This window comes from Hypanus sabinus, chromosome 8, assembly GCF_030144855.1.
Source record: "Hypanus sabinus isolate sHypSab1 chromosome 8, sHypSab1.hap1, whole genome shotgun sequence".
NCBI classification, from domain to species: Eukaryota; Metazoa; Chordata; class Chondrichthyes; order Myliobatiformes; family Dasyatidae; genus Hypanus; species Hypanus sabinus.
The window spans coordinates 28936976-28952144 of record NC_082713.1 but is presented as its reverse complement, the minus strand read 5'-3'; the positions used below and the strand labels follow the sequence as shown (position 1 = coordinate 28952144).

At 41.1% G+C, this 15169-nt stretch overlaps 1 protein-coding gene across 4 annotated transcripts in view; it reads right to left on the bottom strand.

Moving 5' to 3' along the window:
• Positions 1-15169, bottom strand: part of LOC132398005 (serine/threonine-protein kinase PAK 3) — a 235378-nt gene that overhangs the window by 79194 nt on the left and 141015 nt on the right. For all 4 annotated transcript variants that reach the window (XM_059976884.1, XM_059976885.1, XM_059976882.1 and 1 more), the window contains exons 2-3: positions 9176-9372; positions 4006-4106 (exon numbers count right to left, since the gene is read on the bottom strand). In XM_059976884.1, the coding sequence (XP_059832867.1) occupies positions 4006-4106; positions 9176-9350 (276 nt within the window). In that variant the 5' untranslated portion in view covers positions 9351-9372. The remainder of the gene's footprint in view (positions 1-4005; positions 4107-9175; positions 9373-15169) is intronic.

Here is a 15169-nt window from a genome sequence, read left to right as displayed (position 1 = left end):
CTCATTACTACCGTTAGTAATGAAAATCTCATTAATACTAACGAGTAAGTATGGTGGCCTGAGCCATACTCAATAATTCAGGAACAGCTCCTTACCGTCCACTATCAGATTACTGAATGATCCATGAACACTACCTCCTCATTATTCCTTTTACTCGTACTTGTTTGTAATCTATAGATCTTTATGTCTTTGCACTGTATTGCTACTGCAAAACAACGCGTTTCATATTACGTGTTGGTGATAACATATCTGATTCTGATATCCCTCAACATAGCAATGATCCAAACTTCATCAAAGGACCAACTCCAGTCTGGATCAGACACGCAAAAAGGGAAAAGGGAAGAGTGTCAGGGTAACACACACAATGCTGGAGGAACTCAGCAGGTCAGGCAGCATCTACGGACAACAGTACATAGAAAATCTACAACACATTACAGGCTCTTCAACCCACAATGTTGTGCCGACCATGTAACCTACTCTAGAAACTGCCTAGAATTTCCCTATTGCATAACCTTCTATGTTTCTAAGCTCTATGTACCTGTCTAAGAGACTCTTAAAATCCCCTATTATATCCACCTCTACCAGTGTCACTGGCAGTGCATTCCACGCACCCACCACTCTGTGTCCAAATCTTTTCCATAGATGCTGCCTGGCCTGCTGAGTTCCTCCAATATTTTGTGTGTTGCTTAGATTTCCAGCATCTGCAGATTTTCTCTTGTTTGTGAATGGCAGGATTACTTCATTAGCTATAACACCATGGGCCTTGGACATAACTATATTTTAAGACCATAAGCTTAAAATATAGTTGAGTCCAAGATACAGCTATAAGATATAGGAGGAGAAGTCGGTCATTCAGCCCATCGAGTCTGCTCCGCCATTCAATCATGGGCTGATCCAATTCTTCCAGTCATCCCTACTCCCCTGCTTTCAACCACATACCCTTTGATGCCTGGCTAATCAAGAACCTATCTATCTCTGCCTTAAATGCACCCAATGACTTGGCCTTCACAGCTGCTCGTAGCAACAAATTCCATTGATTTACCACCCTCTGACTAAAGTAATTTCTTCGCATCTCTCTTCTAAATGGACATTCTTCAATCCTGAAGTTGTGCCCTCTTGCACTAGAATCCCCTACCGTGGAAAGTAACTTTGCTAAATCTGTTCAGGCCTTTTAACATTTGGAATGTTTCTGTGAGATCCCCCCTCATTCTCCTGAACTCCAGCAAATACAACCCAAGAGCTTCCAGACGTTCTTCATACGGTAAACCTTTCATTCTCGGAATTATTCTCATGAATCTTCTCTGAACCCTCTCCGATGTCAGTATATCCTTTCTAAATTAAGGAGCACAAGATTGCACACAATACTCCAAGTGTGATCTCACAAGTGCCTTTTAGAGCCTCAACATCACATCCCTGCTCTTATATTCTATACCTCTAGAAATGAATGCCAACATTGCATTTGCTTTCTTCACAACGGACTCAACCTGGAAGTTAACCTTTTGGATATCTTGCACATGGACTCCCAAGTCCCTTTGCATCTCTGCATTTTGAATTCTCTCCTCAACTAAATAGTCTGCCCATTTATTTCTTCCACCAAAATGCATGACCATACACTTTCCAACATTGTACTTCATTTGCCACTTCCTTGCCCATTCCCCAAGTATCTAAGTCTCTCTGCAGGCGGTTTCCTCAGCACTACCTGCTCCTCCACATATCTTTGTATCATCGACAAATTTAGCCACACATCCATTAATACTATTATCAAATCACTGACATCATAAAAAGCAGTGATCCCAACACTGACCCCTGTGAAACTCCACTGGTAACTTAAAACCAGCCCTTTATTCTTACTCAGTTTTCTGCCGACCAGTCAATGCTCCATCTACACTAGTAACTTCTCTATAATTCCATGCTCCACAATTTTTAATATCCATAAATTGCTCCGAACAGCACAGTCCAAATCACTGTGGGGGTAAATACCTGTGCACATACAGCGAGAAAATGCACTTTCCAGAAGCATCATCGAACAAAAATTAATATCAAAGCACATTATTGGGGTATGTGACATAAGCCCAAGCTATTTAAGGAAGGGTTTTAAGTGGAAGGAATTTCAGAATTTACCACCTTGGCAGCTCATGAAATGGTTGCTTTTACTTGGACAGCAAATACATTTGGAGGCTGGAATTGATAAGTAGAAACAGCAGAGGCTCATGGGGCTGAAAGAGGTCATAATGATACAGCAAGGTGAGATTTTAAAATAAGAATGAAAATTTTAAAAATGAGGTTGGGAACTAGTTTGGTACAAAGATGGGAGATAAACAGAGCTTTCTGCTTGACCTGCAGAGCTCCTCTCAGCAGTTTGTTTGGTGCTCCAGTTTCCAGTACATGCAGTCTCATGTTTGTCACACATTTTCCGTTTTCATTTCCAGTTTCCAGCATAATGCAGTTTTTATATTTCTACTGTTTAAAAGTCAATGGAATTGCTTCATTCATTTCAGATTAGACTAACTACTTAAAAGGAGCTTAATGATGTTGAGAATGCTTTTGTAATTTGGCCTGCCTTCGTAATTACATACTGACAAAAAAATTATAGAGGTGATAAAGGTGTTTTTCACTTCTTGTAAAACAAAGGAAGAACACCAAGTCAAAGCTTATTGTGCTGAATAACAACTCTACTGTAACTGCAGCTGCTTAAAAACTTTTTGATCTTACACAATGATTCATTATTAGATCTTTCACTCTGTTTCTGTGGATTTAAATGTTCAAAGAAAATTCAACTCAGATATCAATATTTGGAAACCTTCATTACATATTAGAAAACATCTTAATGCAAAAGAAAACCACTCATACTAGACATGCTTTAAGAGAAAGGAGAGGAAAAAGGGTGAGGTAGAACAAGTCTGCAGCACGACATCAGCAATCATCTGAAACTGACCTGAAAGAAAGAGCTTCAATATAGAAAGGCAGTGATATACTCTGCTGCTTTATAAACCAAACTTTACATTCTCAAGCCATATGATTATCATAGAAAATTATAGACAGTCATATTAATGGAAAATATTCTTAATACTTAATTGAAGATAAAATTAGGAGTTCCAAGTTTACACATCAATTTAAATGTCAGTAGCTTCCCCAATGCTAATTTTCTCCTAATGATTCTTATCCTTACTAGATTGCTAACCTATGCACGCTGGCTGCCCTTATGTTACATCCCTTTGATGCTTCTTCTGTATGAACACCAAGACATGGTTGGCAGCTCAATAGTTCATAACGGATAGTTCATCCAAAAACTACCCACACTTGTCCAAAACATGTGCTTTATCCATATGGACACAAAACAGTAGATATAAATCAAGAATCCAACACTCACTCATCAATTCATTGATTGAATTCTCCTTTTGTAAGATAAGAAATGCCGTGGGCTGCTGGTTCAACCAAGGTCGCCAGCCTAAAAACAACCTCAATACTGTTCTGTGTAGTGGAACAGGAACACTATTACCCTACCATATAAGCCAGCAAAGCTGCTTTGTTATTTGATGAACCCATGGTTAGTCATCCTGCTTAACCTTTTCACAAAACTTTTCACTTTCATGTCCAATATCTTAACCAATTGACCTTGGATATTGTGCCCTGGGACAGAATTTAAAAAAAAACAATCACATCTATGAATAAATTTCACTTTATCTCTGCTTTAAATTGCTGATTCCCCTCCTGAAGCTTTAACTCCTAGTTCCAGTTAAAGAAAGTCAAAATAATCCTCTCTACATCCTCTTTACATTCGTGCCTTCATGTAAAAGTGATCAGAAATTTAGAAATTATTTTAGAATCAAGGGGAAAATTCATTGAGTAGTGGGTTAATCTACGTTGCTGCTAGATTGATAGGCGCTGAAGCTGGAGGGATGCATAAATACTTTCAATGTTTGAAATCCTTACACATACAATAGGCCAATAGTCACGAAGAAGCTAGTGCAAGATCAATAATATTCCATACAAAAGCTTACTCACTGTGAATTCCCCTGTAACTGCATCAAATCCCACATGAATTGTGTGCTCAAAATCTGAAGGAAGAGAGATCTCTGGGCGTTCTTTTTCTTTCTTCTTGTTAGCTGGAGACAGGAAGAGAGGAACCATTGATTGTAGGGAAATCTGTACCTTTTGAATATTTCACCAGAGCTGCACCTAGCTCTATGAATATACATAGAATGCTACAGGACAGAACAGGTGCTCAAGCCCATCTAGTCCATGCCAAACTATTATGCTGCCTGGCTTGCTGAGTTCCTCCTGCATTTTGTATGCATTTCCAGCATCTGCAGATTTTCTCTTGTCTATTACTCTGCCTAGTCACATCGACCCACCCCTGGACCATAGCCCTCCATACCCTTCCCATCCATTCAAATTTCTCTTATATGTTGAAATTGAACCTGGATCCACCACTTCCATTGGCAGTTCATTCCACACTCTCATTACCTTCCAAGTGAAAAAGATCTCCCTCATGTTCCCCTTAAACTTTTCACCTTTCATCCTTAATGCATGAACCATTTCCACTCATCCAATCTTAGTGGAAAAAGCCTGCTTGCATTAACCTTACCTATATAGTAGATCTTATAATAAATTTGAATGTCCCTATCAAATCTCCCCTCATTTTCTTACACTTTAGGGAAAAAAGTCTTAACCTATTCAACCTTTCCCTATAATTACACAAATAACATAGAAGTCCCAGCAATATCCTTGCAATTTTCTCTGTACTTTTTCAATCTAATTTACATCTTTCCTGTAGGTAGGTGACCAAAACTGCACACAATTCTCCAAATTACACCTCAAAGTCTTATACAACTTCAACATAACATCCCAACTACTGTACTTAATACTTTGATTTACAAAGGCCAATTTACCAAAAGCTCTCTTTATGACCATATCTACCTGTGGTGCCACTTTTAATGAATTATGGATCTGTATACCACATTCCTCAGTGCCCTACCACTCAGTGTGCAAGCTCTACCCTGGTTTGTCCTCCAATAGTGCAACGTTCCACATTTCTCTGCATTAATGTCCATCTGACAATTTCCCAGCTGGTCCAGATCCTTCGGTATGGTTTGATAGCTGTCTTTGCTGTCCACAATGTCCAAAACCTTGGTGTCAACCACAAATTTGCTGATCCAGTTCACCAGATTATCACCTAGATCATTGATATAGATGACGAACAACTGACCCAGCACCGATCCCTGTAGCACACCACTTGCCACAGGCCTCCAGTCAGAGAGGCAACCATCTACTACCACTCTCTGGATTCTCCCACAAAGCCAATGTCTAATCCAATTTAATATTGCATCCTTCTTGACCAACATCCCATGCGGGACCTCGTCAAAGGCCTTGCTAAAGTCTATGTGGACAAGATCCACTGCCTTGTAATTTCAGCAAAAACCTCTACAAGATTAGTTTTACACAACTTACCATGCATTCCTGATCAGCCCAGTCTCTCCAAATACTTATATATCAGGTCCTTTAGAATACATTCCAATAACATAACCACTACTGATGTTAGGCTCACCAGCCTATAGTTTCCTGGCTAATTCTTAGATTTTTTGTTAAACAATAAAACAATGTTAGCTATCCTCTGATCCTCCAACATTTGATTCATCACTCAGGACATTTTAAATATCCCTGCTGGGTCCACTGCAATTTTTGCAATACTCTCCCACAAGGTCGGAGGGAACACCTCACCAGGCCCTGGTGATTTATCCATCCTAGTTTGCATCAAGACAGCAAACACCTACCTCCTCCTCTGTAATCTGTACACTGTTCATGACTTTACTGCCATTTTGACTCACTTCTATAAACTCTGTGTCTGTCTCCCATATAAACATAGGGGCAAAAATTCCATTTATGCTTTCCTCCATGAAGGTTAAGCAACCCCAGTGGCTTCACCATCTTCTCAAGGCCAATTAAGGAAGAATGATTAATGCTGGTCTTGCCAGTGATGCACTTACACCATAAACAATTAACTACACTACTTACACATTTCTTCAGACCAGCCATGTAGCTCCAGTATGCTTAAACAGCCTTCTTAAATCTCTAAATTTAGAGATTTCATGGGACAACACTTCCAATGGCTTCAATAAAATTTGTTTGAGCTCAGTTTCTCCTGTATCATTTAAACAGATTTTGTTCTAAGGCCCTTGAAAGCAACGAAAATTAAAACCATGAACCTATTTAATATAAACATCACACAAAGCACAACAGGAAGCTAACACTTTGGGAGATGCAGAATGAAAGTGAATGTCTTCTAGTTGTAAAAGTATTCATGAGGTTCTCCCTATAGTATTTACTTTTTATACCTCCCCAACCCCCCACAGCAAGGTTCAAAGTAGAATGGAATTTCAGTAAGAAATCTTTCTCGAATTCACCGATTGGACAGATATTTGTAGTAATTTTGGGCTCTACTGGCATGACAATGAATTGTAGGAATTTTATGCAAGAATATTTGCAATACCAGCTGCTGAATACATGATATTCTAGAATTCTCTTTGATAATCTGCTACTGTTATTGAACTAATTTGCAATTTTGGTTCTCCCTGCAAAAGCATCATTTATTGCCTACACTTAAATGTCATTAAGTGGGTGGTGAGTTCTTTTTTGAACCATCATTCCTTCTGCTGAGGCTTCTGTTATAGAGCTGTACGCAGGGCAGGGAGTTCCAGAATTTAGACCCAGTAATGATGACAAATTGGCACGACCCTTCTGAGTCAGGTTGCATGCACTGTGCTGTGGAGGAGAACCTGCAGATGATGACATCCTCATGCACTTGAAGCCATTGTGCTTCTTGGCACAAATGGTCAGAGGTTCATGAAGCTCTCCTGGAATAGCCCAAGGGAGTAACTGCTGTGCCACTGGGTGCACAGTACAGCCATGGTACATGAAGTGGAGAGTCGCATCACTCTCCTGATTTCTGCCTCTGGATGGAAGGCTCTGGGGGTATCAGGAAGTGAATTACTCACTACGACTGCATTAGATTCTCCTGGGTGCACTGGTTGCCTCCGACATCCAATGTTGTGCTGGTCGGTAGGTTAATTGGCCACTGGTGTAAGTGAGATGGAAGAGAATCAGAGGATGTTGATAAGCAACAGTGAACAAATTACAGGTAAATGAGTAAGGGAATGGACGAGGTGGTCTCCTCCTAACCCATAAGAGAACAGGAATGTAAACCATAAACATTTGCCTTAATGCAAAATCAGTCTTCAACCATTGGAGTGTTGTCCCTTTGAAGCCTGTTGACCTAAAGATAATTCTTTTTTTCAGCATTTGCTTCTTGAGGCAATCTTCAGTCTTTCCTTCTGTCTCTGAACTCAAAACCAGAACATCTATCCTCCTGGATTTAACTTTACCTCCAGGACCCAAATACTCTCCCAATACTCAACAAGCCACTCGTTTCCTGACTCAGTTACTGTATTGTAGACAAAGGGGGTGGGGGGGGGGGTGGAGGAGTTGGCCTAACCAGAGACTTCTGCACTTTATACACGAGCACAATTGACATACTTCTTCATTGTCAAGCACAAGAAAAATGTTTGTGATTAAATTTTGAAACACAACAGGAACAAAATAGAAAGACATGTCAGTCAATTTTTGCAAATGTCAGAATAATATTTAGAGGAACGACTGTGATTTCTGAAAACCAGCTTTACCCTAAACATCAGCTTGCTGCGACCTGATCTGTTGTGAATGTTTTGAAGTTTTATTTCCATTTACTATTTAATTTGCCTTATTGGCTGTTATTGTTCCACAGTATTTGACCCCTGATAACAGCTATAAAAGATCTCTTTTATCCGGTAACACTTAGCGTTTCACTTGCTTCTTTATACATACACTAGAGGGTCCCATCCATTTTGCAGAATTTCATTTCATTCCAGAACTTTTGGTCACAATGACTCTGTTAACCAAATGCAATCAATTGTGGATGACTGCTCATGATAACATGAGCACAACAACATGACACTAAAGAATCCTGAACCCTTTGGGTCAGCACTATGCTGAAATTAGGCAGGTCCCTCCAGGGCACAAACGCCCAATAAATCAGTACCTTTTACATTGGGGGGGGGGGGGAAACTATGATAAATCAATACATTGAACTTGATAGCTTTTAATCCAGACCCGATTTCATAAGAAATTTACTCAAAATTGCAGGAACTAACTGCGCAATCTTGGGCTAGCACGTTAACTGGACAGTGCGCCTTTTTCCTCGGGACCACTGCTTTGTCATCAGCAAAGAAAGATTGAGCACCAAATATCTCCAAAGCAAGGCATCTGGGGACCGTCCACAGTTCAGTCTTAAAACGGGAAAACAAATTAAATCAAACTGCTTTACTTCAAGTGGGAATGGTAAGCCATATTCTGTTCATTTCTTCCCCCCACCCCCGATGTAACATTGCAGTGTTACTTCCCCCCCACCCCAGTTTGTATGGAAGTCTGGCGAAATTGACAAACTTAAACTGGGACCACAGCTGATGACAGGGTGAAATATATTCAAAAGTACAGCAAATTCTACAAATAGATTTCACTCCGAATTCCCGGAGTCTGACAGAGGCAGTGGTCACAGATCGGCATGCCTTCAGTGTGGTGTGGATCACAAACCATAGACCAAGACTTACTATTCAACTTCATGAGAGAAAACCTTAGTGCTTAGGGAACAGTATGAAATGTCTACATTTTCAAAACTTTCTTCATAACAACCAAATAGCCCATAATAGGAAGTTAATCAATCCCCTCTATAATTAGCTTTCTTTGCTTGTAAGGCTCTCAAAATAATCCAACACCAGGTTGAGAAAGGGAGATTTCTACTGAAGCCAGATTACAGTGTAACGGGCATCCTCCTCTCAAAAGCTCAGACTGGCATACAGCTTTATAATTACTGCAAGTGCCAACATAGAATGACACAGGAACTGCAGTCAAGATAGAAGCATCACAACCAAGCCACGTATAGAACTCACACTATCTTGCAAGATTCATTAGGCAATAAATCAACTCAGTGACTCTCCTCTCTACATCAGAAACCGCAGAGCCATGCGCACTGACATCACTCCAGCAATGAGCAGCTACAGACCTCAGCGTTTTCACCTTGCCATAATCCCTTCACCCTGTAAAGCATTTACTTCAGACACAGTGAGAAAGGTTGATACTTTACTCTTGTCTCCTGCCCCTGGAAAAATGGAGCGCAGTCGGGCTTTCTTGTTCTTTTCCTCGGGAACCAGTGGGAGAGGCTTGGAGCCGTGGTTAAGGGAAGATGAGTCGCGATTGTTACTGTTCATTCTCAAGGGAGGAGCTGGTGGTTTTTCTTCAGCATCAACACTATCTGACATCTTCAGCAGTCGTCACATGTATCTAGAAAAAGCAGAAGGAAGAAACATTAGTATTCTTATTGGATGGAACACCCTTTACATAAGGCAATTCACATGATCACAGAGGAAGTAATGTGAGTAGGCATGGTCACGTTGTCAATCATTAACAGCCTTGGGCTTCAATCGGCAATCTCTCTGCCCCTCTTCTTTCTCCCCCGCCCCCCACACCTGTTTAGTTCCAATTAAATAAAAACACATCTTCCACATTGCTAATGCCTTGAAAACTTCAGAATATCTACCTTACATGCTATCAAGACAAAATTAGGCATGCCATATTATGTTTGGCAGACCAGAGTAAAGAGATTAATAACAAAAAAGCTTGTACCATTGCTGGATTGCTATTTTTTTTAAACCTTTCCAACACCTGGCACCCGTTTTCCTTCTCATAGTTCAATTTTATTATCAGAGTACATATATGTCACCACATACAGTCCTGAGATTCATTTTCCTGCAGGCGTTGAATAGTAACTATAACAGGATCAATGAAAGATCAGTTTGGATGGGCAGGTGAATGTAGTTATTCTCTTTTGTTCAAGAGCTTGATGGTTAAGGGGTAGTAACTGTCTTGATCCTGGTGTTGAGAGTCCTGAAGCTCCTGTACCTTCTACCTGATGGCAGCGGTAGAAACAAGCATGGCCTGGGTGGTGAGGGTCTCTGAAGCTGGATGCTGCTTTCTTACGACAGTGTTTCATGTAGATGTGCTCAATGGTTGAGAGGGCTTTACCCGTGATGTACTGGGCCACATCCACTACCTTTTGTAGGTTTTTCCATTCAAAGGCATTGGTGTTTCCACTGAGCAGGTAATTTGTTTAGGTAACGAGGTGAATGCCCCAATGTTACTGTACCCAATACTGCAGAATATCATCTGCACTTTATAGAAGGATATATATTTACTAACATGCAAATAATCAAGCGACCCAATTTACAATACGACTTAATTTTTTAATTCTTCACTGTAAATCAGTCCTTAAAAAGACTGGTTATGAAGATTTGAGACTTGTGTCCTCTTGGATCCTGGTGCATTATGAGGGATATAGATAGAATAAATACAAGCAAGCTTTTTCCACTGAGGTTGGGTGGGACTACAACCAGAGGCCATGGGTCAAGGGTGAAAGGTAAAAAGTTTAAGATGAACATAAAGGGAAATTTCTTCACTCAAAGGATCGTTAGAGTGTGGAATGAGCTGTCAGCACAAGTGGTGCATGACAGCTTGATTTCAATGTTTAGTAGAAGTTTGGATAGGTACATGGATAGTAGGGATATGGAGCGTAATCTCCCGGTGCAGGTCGATGGAAGTAGGCAATTTAAAATGGTTTCAGCATCGACTAGATGGGCCACAGAGCCTGTTTCTGTGCTGTACTTCTCTATGACTCTATTGGGAAGTACAATCACACAAAATCAGATCAAAGAAAAGGAGACACCAACATAAGCCTTGTAGTCTTTGAGGACAAGTTGGAAGAAGCATCCTAATAACATTTAAATACCTGCATTAGCAATTCTCCATCCAAATTCAGAAATATAATGAAAACATAATTTAAAACATTGTCTTCTTCAATTTCCAAGTGAATAGTAAGTGGATGATATCGTTGTATCACTCTGAACTATAAACTTTGCCGATATCCCACTGCAGAACAGATGAAAAAGTAGCTGAAAATCTCAGGAAATAATACCCTAGGCAGATGTTGAGAGCGTTGATTTGATTTATACACATCTGCCCACAAGACGACACTGAATATTTCAGGTCCAATTTAATTTTGTTTTGCCAAGAGCTACTGTGCATGTAGGGGAATGTCAGGGCTTTGCTACTCAACAACATACCTTGGTTAAAACATTGACATCAATTTTCATTGCCACTGCTGTCAGCTAAATTAAGCTCTGAAGAGCCATAAGCCATCATAGGTGCATTCTAAAAAAAATTCTGAACGATTCTTTGGGACAAACATCACTGCATCTTCAAACTCAGTTGAATGTAAATTCAGCAGGCCAGGCAGCATCTATGGAATATACAGTCGACATTTCAGGCCGAGACCCTTCAGCTGAAGTTCTGCTAAAGGGTCTCGGCCTGAAACATCAACTGTACACTTTTCCATAGATGCTGCCTGGCCTGCTGAGTTTCTCCTGCATTTTAAGTGTTACTTGGATTTCCAGCATCTGCAGATTCTCTCTTGTTTATGAATGTAAATTAAAATGTGTACAAAATGGACTACCAAGCAAATTATCTCAACACACTTCAAAGTAGGATGGCATACAGGATACTGATTTGCAAAAAGTGGTATTGATGGGAGGAAAATGCTTCAATAAAGAAATTAAATTCTCAATTATTTATTTGGATACAACTGCACTGCACAGTACATGAGCCTGCAACATGTATATTTTTATGCACTTTCTAGAATAAACGCTAATACAGTAATGCCATTTTTGTGCTTAGGCAGTCAAAGGACTTGCTTCCATTCCAGTTTTGTGGACTTTGAGATGGGCAACATGGTCTATTGTAGGAACCAGACTCTTCTAAAGCAGGAGCAGGTCGACAAATCAGTGAACCTTAGCTTCTCAACACCATCCCAGCGCCTCCTCTCCAGTCTGAATGGTTATAGGCCAGAGATTTCTACAAGTTACTGTGGATATTGCATCTCTTCAAGGCGGCTACAAGCAAAGCAGCCAGGCTACAAATCCTGAACCTGGCAGCTTCTGTCAACCTGGTAATCTCGTCCCACAAGGAGGGTGCTCTCCTTCTGAAGCAAGGGGTGCTAAAAATAAGGCAGCACAGGTTTCCGATCAGAGAGGGGAAATTTAAAAGGGACACCAACAGCAGCTTTAGCATGCAAAGGGTTATGTGTACAGACCTCCCTTCTTCAATGCAGTTTTCAGAATGTTTAGAACTGATGAGCAGAACAATAAACCAACTACCTTTTCACATTTTAAACATTCTAAAATAATAGAAAACTTGCACAAATTAGACCAACACTTACAGGGCCTGCTTATTTCTGAAATGTTTAGCTCTCCTATATACTGTTTCACTGCCAGCATGGTTAGATATGGAAAAACAAACAGCTGCAGATACTGGAGACAAAAGACTCCAGAAGCTGGATTCTGGAACCAAACAATCAACAGGAAGATCATAAACACATGAGATTTGACAGCTGATGAAAATCCAGAGTAACACACACAAAATACTAGAGGAAATCAGCAGGGAAGGCAGCATGTATGGAGAGGAATAAACAGTGGATGTTTCAGGCTGTCACCTTGCGTCTGGACCTTATGATGAGTTCTGATGGCATTTCGGCCCAAAATATCAACTATTCATTCTCATCCATAGGCGCAGCCTGATCTTTTGAGCTCCTCCAGTATTTTGTGTGCACATTAATCTGCTTGAAGAGCTGATATAGGGTTCTGGTTTGAAACATCAATAACACCTTTCCTTCCACTGATGCTACTCAATCCGCTCAGTTCTCCTAGAAGTTTGGCAGCTATACATCCTCCCCAGGTTACTGCACAGTTCTACTCTTGTGAGCCATTCATTACCCAAACAGTTCACAGATCAGAAATACAGCCATGAACCAAGGTCACAGTTAGAAGGAAATGCATCTGGCAAACTCACCCTGCTAGTCTCTCCAACACCTGCATATGCAAGCTGTACATCAGATGTATGCTCTGTGGCCATCCCCCTCAAAAACAAGTACATTGCTTTGGAAACAAGAGTAAATCTGCAGATGCTGGAAATCCGAGCGACACACACAAAATGCTGGAGGAACTCAGCAGGCCAGGCAGCATCTATGGAAACTAGTAAACAGTCCTGCCGAAGGGTTTCTGCCCGAAACGTCAACTGCACTCTTTTCCAAAGATGCTGCCTGGCCTGCTGAGCTTCTCCAGCATTTTGTGTGTTACATTGCTTTGGATACTGTTGAGGGGGGGGTGGGAATAATCTAACAGAGGAAAACCAGAGCAATCAGGTCTCCAGCAACAAGTCTGGCTCTGTGACTCAGAAGGGAAGAGGCGAAAAGAGGCAAGCAGTGATGAGAAGCAATTCATTGGTTACGAGAACACAGGAGAGCTTCTGTGGATGAGGAAACAAAATTCCGGATGTTGAGAAAAAAATCCTGAAAGAGTTAAGTACCACAAATAATGTGAATGTTGGCTGTTTATCTACATTTATATAGTGATCACACTTGAAAAAAAAATCAGAGGCTGCAAAGCATTTTCTAGCGTTCCAGGGACCACAAAGCACAAAGTTCTTGCCCTTCTGAGTAGTCTTTCATTCCATCAGAAGCTGGTCAACTCTTGCGCAGCTCCACAACTGTTACACCACCTGTTGAGCTTATTCAACACAAGAGTGATAAAATGTGTACATGTAAATATGCGCTAAAATATCACTCAAGTTCAGCCAAAGCAGCAGTAGCTGTCTCATCGGCTTTCAACTCTACACCTCCTTTACATTTTCCTCCACAAATTTCTTCTTTTCCATTTGAGAGTGTGGTGTAAAATGCAAAACATGTTGTGTGACCATGCCAGAGTCACACAACGTAAAAGTAGAGCACTTAGCAGAATCTTCTTTGGAAAAGAAATGAGGAGATTCAGAAACAACTCCAGTAAATCAAGGTTTAAAATCATTTTCCTCTCCAGCTTGTCTTACTTAAAGGGGATCAGACTAATATTACACAACAGTACAGGCCCTTTGGCCCATGATGTAGTGGCTGGCTTTTTAACTGTTTTTCTCTACGATTAATCTAACCCTTCCCTCCCACATTTCTCATTCCATATTTTACAATGCTCGTTCTCACTCCAGCTTCACCCCATATTCTGTTTTACCAATGTAGGCACCAAATAAATGCTGCATAACCATCAAATGCTGTGCTTTCTTGCACTAGTATTTACACTCAGAGGCCAAGTCATCACTTTTTATTGTCTTTTCGATCATAACTGCTGGTACAGTACATAGTAAAAACGAGACAACGTTTTTCAGGACCATGGTGCTACATGAAACAGTACAAAAACTACACTGAACTATGTAAAACAACACAAAAAAACTACACTAGACTACAGACCTACCCAGGACTGCATAGAGTGCACAAAACAGTGCAGGCATTACACTAAATAATAAACAAGACTATAGGCACAGTAGAGGGCAGTAGGCTGGTGTCAGACCAGGCTCTGGGTATTGAGGAGTCTGATAGCTTGGGGGAAGAAACTGTTACATAGTCTGGTCATGAGAGCCAGAATGCTTCGGTGCCTTTTTCCAGACGGCAGGAGGGAGAAGAATTTGTATGAGGCAAGCGTGGGGTCCTTCATAATGCTGTTTGCTTTGTGGATGTAGCGTGTAGTGTAAATGTCTGTAATGGCAGGAAGAGAGATCCCGATGATCTTCTCAGCTGACCTCACCATCCACTGCAGGGTCTTGCGATCCAAGATGGTGCAATTTCAGAACCAGGCAGTGATGCAGCTGCTCCGGATGGTCTCAATACAACCCCTGTAGAATGTGATGAAGATGGTGTGGGGGGGTGGGGTGGGAGATGGGCTTTCCTCAGCCTTCACAGAAAGTAGAGACACTGCTGGGCTTTCTTTGCTATGGTGCTGGTGTTGAGGGATCTCTACCGAGGAGCCGCTGACGTTCAGCCGGGAGTGGTCACTCTGTATCCACCCCGCTGAAGTCAACAACCATCTCTTTTGTTTTGTTGTTGGCTGTGCACCAGTCCGTTAGCCGCTGCATCTCCTCTCTGTAAGCTGACTCGTCGTTCTTGCTGATGAGACTCACCACAGTCGTGTCATCGGCGAACTTGATGATA